The following is a 9,167-nucleotide window of genomic DNA, read 5'->3' as shown; positions in this document are numbered from 1 at the left end:
GCTAGCGGGTGCACGTGCACCCACTAGCCTCAATATAGGTCCGTCTCTATCGAACCTGTTCTTTAGAACAGATTCTGTAAATATTGAAAGTTAAGGTTTATGTTTTATGTTATTTTTCTTTTTGTCTTGTAGATGTTCGTTTAGGCCCATTGAGGTTTAGGTAATTACAAAACATTTTTCTACATTGTTGATATGACTATTTTATTCTACTGCTCATATTAATTGATGTTTAGAATCATGTCTTGAAAGTGATTTCAACAATAAACAACTAATGTTAAGGGTAAAATAGAATTAATTTTTTTGTCTTTTTTTTTTTTTTTGATATATCAAAGTAACAAGTAAAAGTAAAAATCTAATTAGAGAAATACTGACCCTAAAAAATTAATGGAGAGAGTATTTAATAAATTGAAGTATAATTGCATTCTTGGTCCCTCTATTATAAAAACAATGTCAACAATAGGGATAAGGGATTTCGAGATTCATTTTAGGATGAGTTTATTTCATGCTTGGTTGAGATAAAAAACATGGAATAACTAATCCGTAGATTAGTTATCTTCAGGATTGTAGCGTTATTTTTATCCCTCATGAATGTAAGATAACTAATCCCAGAATAATTAATTTTAGAAATGTTATTTTCGATATATCCCAACTCAAATAAACATATCAAAATCAATAAAATAAAAAAATATAGTAGTGAAAAAGCTTTTGATTTATGTGATATGTAGAGTATGGAATATTTAAATAGCTTTTAGACCAAAACAAAAGGGCAGCCTGGTGCACGAAAGCTACCGCTATGCGTGGGGAAGGACCCTGGTAGACGAAAGCTATCGCTATGCGCGGAGGAAGGGCCCCACCACAAGGGTGTACCGTATGTAGCTTTACCTTGTATTTCTGCCAGAGGCTGTTTCCAAGGCTTGAACCCATGACCTCCTGGTCATATGGAGGCAACTTTACCAACTACTCCAAGGCTCCCCTTCAGCTTTGAGACCATTTTCATTATTTTAATAGAAAAGGTATTTATCAAGTACATTAACTGTTTATTATCAATTTCAATGCTTCTATCGAAACACATTATTATTTATTTATAAAATCAGTTTCAACACCAAAAAATTTTAGCACTCTTTATTAAAATCATATTTATTTACCCTAATAAATTTTATCTTGTAGTGTCTCCGGTCCAAATGTCTGGGGAATAGATATTCTCAAGTCCCATTTTTTCCTTATACGAAATTAATCCTTATCTGCACTTCCTCCCACCATCTTGAAATATAAATAAATCATGAATTCTTCAGAGCGGTCTGGCAGGTGTATAAGGACTATTAAAAAAGTGCCTTAAAGTGTTTCAGCCATTACTTTAAGTCCTTTTATCCAATTATGAACTCCACGAAACTTTATCAACTTCAATGCAACTTATCCTTTTGGAGCTGACATAACAAACTACACAAGCCGGAAAAGTTCCTGAAGGATGCCACCTTTTTTCTTCACAAGCAGTTTGGATATCAAGATATTTAATGGGAAAGTTGTTGACTCTAATAAAAGGTCAGTCCGGTGCATTAAGTTCCTACTATGTGTGGGGTCTAGGAAAAGACTGAACCCTAATGATCTATTGTACGCAGCCATACTCTACATTTTTGCAAGAGACTGTTTCCACAGCTCGAACTAGTGACCTTCTGGTCACATGATAACAATTTTACCAGTTACACCAATGATCATTGGTTTAATTCCTCACTTCTATCAGCATTAGACATCAGTATTTGGAGCAACGAAATAACAAGATTTATTCATGTTCACTAGTTGGTCAGAGATGTGTTCATAACATAAGAGCTAGATAATATAATCAGCCATCAGAATGGTATAAGTGAGTGATAAAAGGGCATTTTCTTATGAATAAAATATTTTTTGAATGAATTAAATTCATTTCATCATATAGAAAGTAATTCACCGGACAAAACTTGACTATTTAGGAAGGCTCTCATTGTTCCACTATAGTAGTAGTTAGTAAGTGTGGCACTACTCGTCACCACACAATTCTACGTATTTATGAAAGCAAGACTATTTGCTAAAGAGGATTTTTTTCCACAAAAAATAAAGGAAGTCTTGGTTGACTTGCCAAGTCTTTGGCTGAATAGAGGACTTTTTTGCCACCACATTTATAATTATGATTGAGATGTGTAAGAATTGCTTGATTTGGAGATATTAGTATTGACATGTCCAAAAGGGAGACCTCATTTCTATTTAAAGTCTCAAAACCACATGTTAAAGAGTATAACTAATAATTTTTGCAATAATGGGGAAAGCCTTCACATTTTTTCTCTCAACACTCTGCTTGCTTATGGCTAGTTCAGTCATGACCCAAACCAACATTACTATAGATCAATTAGCTCTTCTGTATTTAAAATCCCAAATCATTTCCAACCCTTTTCACTTCTTGGATGAAAGTTGGTCTCCCGCTACGTCCGTTTGTCATTGGGTTGGAGTCACTTGTGGCTCTCGTCACCAACGAGTGAATTCCTTGAATTTTTCTAACATGGCTCTTTCAGGAAGGATTCCCCGTGAATTTGGAAACCTCTCATTTCTTGTTTCTCTCGACTTGCGAAGCAACAATTTCCATGGAAATTTGCCTCAAGAAATGGCACGCTTGCGTCGGCTTAAGTTTCTTAGGTTAAGTGTCAACAACTTCAGCGGAAAGGTTCCTTCTTGGTTTGGGTTTTTACACCAGCTTCAATTTCTGAATCTTGGGAATAATAGTTTCACTGGTTCCATCCCTTCTTCATTTTCTAAAATTTCCAAACTTGAGACTTTGAATCTGAAATTCAATTCCATAGAGGGCCAAATCCCAAAAGTGATTGGAAGTCTTATAAACCTTAGAGAATTAACACATGAGGGGTAACAAGCTCATAGGTCCAATTCCTCTGTCACTCTCGAATGCCTCGAGGTTGGAGACTTTAGATATATCTTATAATTCACTTCAAGGAAATATTCTAGAAGAAATTGGCAATCTTTACAACCTTAACCGGTTGTCAATACAATATAATCAACTTACGGGTTCTATACCATTCACAATTTTCAATATTTCTATGATCGAAGTCATTGCATTTACTGGCAATAACTTATCAGGAAATCTCCTCAACAGTTTATGCAATGGTCTCCCAATACTCAAACGGCTTTTTCTATCCACAAACAAGCTTCACGGTCATATGCCTACAAGCTTATCAAATTGTTCACAACTTCAAATTTTGTCTTTATCGGAAAATGAGTTTGATGGACCAATACATAGTTAAATTGGAAGATTGAGTAGCTTACTGGCATTAGATATCGGAACTAACCATTTCACTGGTACGTACCATCTTATGAATACTAGCACTATTGTATCTTATTACTTCAGAATTTTATTAAATTACACATTAATTTCAGGTATAATTCCACAAGAAATTGGATGTTAATTTGGAAGAGTTAAGCTTGGAGAAAAAACAGATTACCGGCTCTGTCACGATCTCCTTATTCAATATCTCATCGCTGCAAATTTTGTCAGCATGGCAGAACAATCTTTTAGGTACATTGATATTTGAATAGTGTCTCATGTTAATTTTTATAAATCCATTAGAACTATTAAAATTCTATAAATTCATGTATGTAATGAGTAATAAAATGTAACTATTATAAATAAATCTTCAAGCGTATAACAAGAAACACCATATAAGGAGAGTTTTTTAATGTTTAAAATTAATCTATTTTAAGAAATAACCAATATATTTGAACTCGTGTTGGTAGTTAGCTAACTTCTAATAATGTATCTGTCTATATATTTGAGTCCATATAAAAATACAAACCTGCACAATCAGAAATTGGTAGAAAATTAAATTAAGAACTTTAATGGAGAAAAATATATAATATATATGTACATCCTTCTTAAGACTTTGATCAATAACAATAGGAAAAAGAGAAGTATATAGTTATTGCATAATTTTCTGAGTTCTTGTCAACACTTCTCCCATAACCAATTAAAATTAAGCGTCTTCTTCATCAAGTCAAACTAAAGCATGAATAACATAGATAAGTATTGAGCTAAATTGTCCTCCTCAGTTGTATTCATTTTTCCTTCATGTGTTGATAGGAGAACTACCCAAAGAGATAATCAATCATGTTTGCAAAACGTAGTTGATTTGGCTTGTTTCAAATGGTCAAGTCCTTGGGCCCCACATAAGCTGTAAAATAAATTAAGTTAGGGGAACAATATTATTGAGATGATAGAATAAATGAAAGTTTATCCAAAAAAGAGAAGATATTCTTAAAAATTGCCACTATATAGTCTCCAACCCCCAGGTTATTAGCCATACCATTTCCCTACTGATTTACGCAATCATGGAGAAAGCATTCACCTCTTTTTTCTTGTTGCTTCACTATGTCATGGATAGTTCAGCTAAGACCCAAACCAACACTACCACTGATCAATTAGCTCTTCTTTCTTTAAAATCTCAAATCATTTCTGACTCCTTTCACTTCTTGGGTAAAAGTTGGTCTCCCGCTACATCCGTTTGCCATTGGGTTGGAGTCGCTTGTGGCTCTCGTCACCAGAGAGTGAAGTCTTTGAATCTTTCCAACATGGCTCATACCGGCATAATTCCACGTGAATTTGGAAACCTCACATTTCTTGTTTCTCTTGACTTGGAAAGCAACAATTTCCATGGAAATTTGCCTCAAGAAATGGCAAGCTTGCGCCGACTTAAGTTTCTTAGGTTAAGTTTCAACAGCTTCAGCGGGGAGGTTCCTTCTTGATTTGAATTTTTACACCAACTTCAATTTCTAAGTCTTGTGAATAATAGTTTCATCGGCTCCCTTCCCTCTTCATTTTTTAACATTTCAAAGCTTGAAATGTAGAATTTGGCATTCAATTCCTTAGAAGGTCATATCCCAAAAGTGATTGGAAGTCTTATAAACCTTAGAAAATTAAACTTGAGGGGTAACAAGCTCATCGGTTCTATTCCTCTGTCATTCTCGAATGCTTCAAGGTTGGAGTCTTTAGATATATCTTATAAATCTCTTCAAGGAAACATCCCTGAAGGGATCGACAATCTTCACAACATGAACTGGTTGTCAATACAATATAATCAACTGATAGGTTCTATACCATTCACAATTTTCAATATTTCTATGATCGAAGTCATTTCATTTACTGGCAATAGCTTATCAGGAAATCTCCCCAAAGGTTTATGCAATGGTCTCCCAATACTCAAAGGGATTTATTTATCGAGAAACAAGCTTCATGGATGAATTTCTAAATGCTTATCCAATTGTTCACAACTTCAAGTATTGTCTTTATGGGAAAATGATTTATCAGGTATGTTTTTATCTTATAAATGCTTGTATCTAATTGCTTCATGTTGTTGAGGATTATATTTCATTATGTCGATTTACTGCTCCATTCATTCATTTTTTTTTTGGTTTATTAATCCACTGCAGCAAGTTGTTGCTCAGTTAGATGAGATGGCTGATTGATAGTTAGTGGGTTGTTAGTATGTAGTGATCTGGCACACAAGAATGTTCTAGAACAAGTTTGTTATTCCTACAATTCCTCTTTGTAAAGACTAGAAGCAGTTATAAAATTCTTTCTCGTTCTTCCTCTTGTTCTTCTAATCTCCATTGATGGAGTCCTAGCTAATTACACAGTAATTGCATTAATTGAGGTATCTAAGTTTGGTGGTATTAGGCATGAAGAGAAGCCACATTAATGGCTCTGTCCGAATATATTTTCTTCTATACGTCATTTTTTTCTTATTCCTTTTAATGCTATCATATAACCAACAACATAAAAGTGAAAATCTTAGTGGATTCTTACCACGAGAGATGGACAACTTAAACAAGATGCAATTCTTATATCTTAGCAAAAATAGATTGAACCAACTATTTAAACTCACTAGTAATCCACTATGTGTTTCCAGGTGAAATACCCAAAGAGATCAGCAATCTCATTGAGTTGGAGGTACTTAATCTTGCATTTAATAGTTTTAGTGGTTCACTTGATATGGAGATCTTCAACATATCAGGGCTGAGAATAATCGATCTTTCACTCAACAATCTATCCGGAAGCCTCCCACCAAACATGGGTTCTGTCTTACCCAACATTGAAGAGCTTTATCTATACAGCTTAACCAATCTTGTTGGAACTATTCCTGATTCTATCTCCAATTATTCAAAACTTACTAATCTAGAGCTTTTTGACAACAAACTCACAGGCCCGATTCCCAATTCTCTTGGATATTTGACTCATTTACAATTCCTAAACTTGGGGGAAAACAATTTAACCAGCGACTCATCATTAAGCTTCCTGACTTCCTTAACCTATTGCAGAAATTTAACAGTTCTTGATATATCCTTCAACCCTCTAAATGGAATGCTCCCAGCCTCCATAGGGAACCTTTCCACCTCTCTTAGAAATTTTTAAGCCTACGTTTGCAAAATCAAAGGGCAAATTCAAGATGAAGTTGGGAACTTAAGCAGCTTATTATTCCTTGATCTTTCTGGAAATAACTTGGTCGGATCGATTCCAACATCAATTGGCAACTTGAGAGACCTTCAGCGGTTCAACTTGAGTAGCAACAAATTTACAGGATTTATTGAAAATCATATATGTAAATTGCAACATTTGGGTGACATTTACTTGGGTCAAAATCAACTTTCAAGATCTCTTTCTAATTGTTTAGGGAATATTACTTCCCTTAGGGAGATACATTTGGGTTCCAACAAATTGAGTTCCAATCTACCACCAACCTTAGGGAACCTTCAATATCTAGTGGTTCTTGACTTATCGTCAAACAACATGGTAGGTTCTTTACCTCAAGAAATTGGAAATCTAAAGGCTGTAACAAAGATGGATCTGTCGATGAATCAATTTTCAAATGAAATTCCTAGAGAAATTGGAGGCTTGCAAACTTTGGCATACCTTTCTTTGAGACACAACAAGTTACAAGGAGCTATACCTGACTCAATGAGCAACATGGTAAGTCTGGAATTCGTAGACCTTTCTCACAATAATATATCTGGAATCATTCCCATGTCTTTGGAGAAACTTCAATACCTCAAGTATTTCAATGTTTCAGACAACCAATTGTACTGTGAAATACCCTCGGGGGGTCCTTTCAATAACCTCTCGAGACAGTTTTTCATCTACAATAAAGAATTGTGTGGTTCTTCAAGATTTAGTGTCCCGCCATGCCCCACTTCATCAAAGCACAGATCAAATAGGAAAAAATTGTTAGTACTTTTTCTGTTGCTCGCAATTGCAGTTGTATTTGTTCCTTTGACCTTTGTGCTCCTATGGATAAGGTATAATAGAGGTAAAAGTGCTCCTCAGCAAGCTGATTCATTTTCTACCGTAGCAAGAGAAAGGATTTCATACTATGAACTTCTCCGAGCAACTAATGCACTTAGTGAGAGTAATCTGATTTGTTCCGGAAGTTTTGGCTCAGTTTACAAAGGCGTTCTCAGAAGTGGAACTGTCATTGCAGTTAAAGTGTTCAACCTGCAACTGGATGCGGTATTCAAGAGTTTCGATACGGAATGTGAAGTTTTGCGCAGCCTTCGCCATAGGAATCTTGTAAAAATCATTACTAGTTGTTCCAATCTTGATTTCAAGGTTTTAGTTCTTGATTATATGCCAAATGGGAGTCTTGAGAAGTATTTGTATTCGCACAACTACTTCCTCGACATCAAGCAAAGAGTAAGCATAATGATAGATGTGGCATGTGGTTTGGAATATCTTCACCATGGGTGCTCGTTGCCTGTGATTCACTGTGACGTGAAGCCTAGTAACGTCTTGCTGGATGAAGATATGGTTGCCCACCTCAGCGACTTTGGAATTTCAAAGCTGCTTGGTGAAGATTAGGGTGATTTATACACTAAAACCTTAGCAACATTAGGTTATATTGCGCCAGGTACATCTCTTAATTTTGTTGATTACTCCTTTTTTTTCCCCACCCAGAAAGTATATTGTTTCTTTATATGAATGGTTTGACTTTAGAGTATGGACTGGATGGAATAGTGTCAACAAAATGCGATGTCTATAGCTACGGGATCTTGTTGCTGGAAATGTTTACTAGGAGAAAGCCTAATGAGTTTGAGGGAGATCTTAGCTTGAAGAAATGGGTGAGTTATTCACTTCCAGAGGCAGTAATGGACGTCGTAGATGCCAACTTGCTAACAACAACTGGCAATTGCTTACAGAAAGAGCTATATGTTGTGGCATCTATCATGATAGCGGCATTAGATTGTTGTGCTGAATTTCCGGCAAGAAGGAATAACATGAAAGATGTTGTAGCGATGCTGCAGAAGATCAAGATTCAACTTCTTGCATCCTAAGCATGTTCTTGGAATCTCTCGTCGCTTCAAGTCACTTGTTTGTTGCAAATGTTTGCTAAATTAGTGGAATAATGTAAATATTTCTTTCTTTGCTTTGTTTTGGAACTTGATTTCCTCTTAATATTAATTTGCAAAATGGTGGAACTTGTAAATATAAATTGAATAACAAAAACCAAATTAATCCTCTTGAGAATCTCAAGAGAATAATTTTTTTAAAATTGTTAGAAGAATTAACATGAATACAAATAGCAATTAATAAAGTAAATGTTTTACATTGGAAACACTGATGACATATAACATCAAAACAACAAACAGAAAGAGCAATGATAAAAAAGGGTAGCTAGGTGCACGAAGTATCTTGCAATCACGCAAGATATAGACAAGTGTCGCACCCAAGGGTTGTAATACAGGCAACTTGCCTGACACAAACATCAGTGACCGATTCCACGACTTGAATATGTGACCAATAGGTCCCTCAATGATAAAGGAAGAAGAAAGATAATTAAGTTCCTAAAATTTCTTTTCTTTGAATACAGTAAAAAGTCAGCCTCCATTCTTCAAAGATTTTCCAAATTAACCAATTCATTACACCACAACTCTTTTTGTTTTCACATTCTTACCTTAAGTTTTGATTTCTTGATTTTCCACCTGCTGTTGCTCATTGCCTTGCCATGTCCAAACTATATCTTTTAATGAAGGATTTGAGCCTTGATCACAAAACTTCCTGTATTCTGCAGTATCTCCTGATTTTTTTTTCACTTCTACAACATGGAAAGCTGGCGTAATCTCAAATATCTCTGTGTCAATTGCTA

General features: G+C 35.2%; 2 protein-coding genes and 1 pseudogene across 4 annotated transcripts; 2 read left to right on the top strand and 1 right to left on the bottom strand.

Moving 5' to 3' along the window:
• The first annotated feature begins 2,256 nt into the window (after positions 1-2,256).
• Positions 2,257-8,450, top strand: LOC107868375 (probable LRR receptor-like serine/threonine-protein kinase At3g47570). 3 transcript variants are annotated; one of them, XM_016715067.2, is made up of 5 exons: positions 2,257-3,336; positions 3,415-3,553; positions 5,192-5,338; positions 5,940-7,931; positions 8,018-8,450. In XM_016715067.2, the coding sequence occupies exon 4, from the start codon at positions 6,818-6,820 to the stop codon at positions 7,880-7,882; it is 1,065 nt and encodes a 354-aa protein (XP_016570553.1). In that variant the 5' UTR covers positions 2,257-3,336; positions 3,415-3,553; positions 5,192-5,338; positions 5,940-6,817; the 3' UTR covers positions 7,883-7,931; positions 8,018-8,450. The 3 variants fall into 3 exon arrangements, with proteins under 3 accessions (XP_016570553.1, XP_047266534.1, XP_047266533.1); XM_047410578.1 differs by having other exon boundaries at positions 5,184-5,338; XM_047410577.1 differs by having other exon boundaries at positions 3,415-5,338.
• LOC107869284 (polygalacturonase inhibitor 2-like) lies at positions 2,528-2,890 on the top strand. Its single transcript, XM_016715830.1, has one exon. It carries the CDS (start codon positions 2,528-2,530, stop codon positions 2,888-2,890), a length of 363 nt encoding a protein of 120 aa, XP_016571316.1.
• A 93-nt stretch (positions 8,451-8,543) lies between the features above and the next one.
• The window catches only part of LOC107869280, a 50,122-nt pseudogene continuing 49,498 nt past the window's right edge, over positions 8,544-9,167 (bottom strand).

Source organism: Capsicum annuum, chromosome 4 (genome assembly GCF_002878395.1).
Source record: "Capsicum annuum cultivar UCD-10X-F1 chromosome 4, UCD10Xv1.1, whole genome shotgun sequence".
Lineage (NCBI taxonomy): Eukaryota > Viridiplantae > Streptophyta > Magnoliopsida > Solanales > Solanaceae > Capsicum > Capsicum annuum.
The sequence above is the reverse complement of the archived record's forward strand: the minus strand, read 5'-3'. Positions and strand labels throughout refer to the sequence as shown.

What these genes read in the sequence shown, in the direction of transcription:
- LOC107868375 (XM_016715067.2), top strand. Translation starts at nt 6,818, where the DNA reads ATGGTAGGTTCTTTACCTCAAGAAATTGGAAATCTAAAGGCTGTAACA.
- LOC107869284 (XM_016715830.1), top strand. Translation starts at nt 2,528, where the DNA reads ATGGCTCTTTCAGGAAGGATTCCCCGTGAATTTGGAAACCTCTCATTT.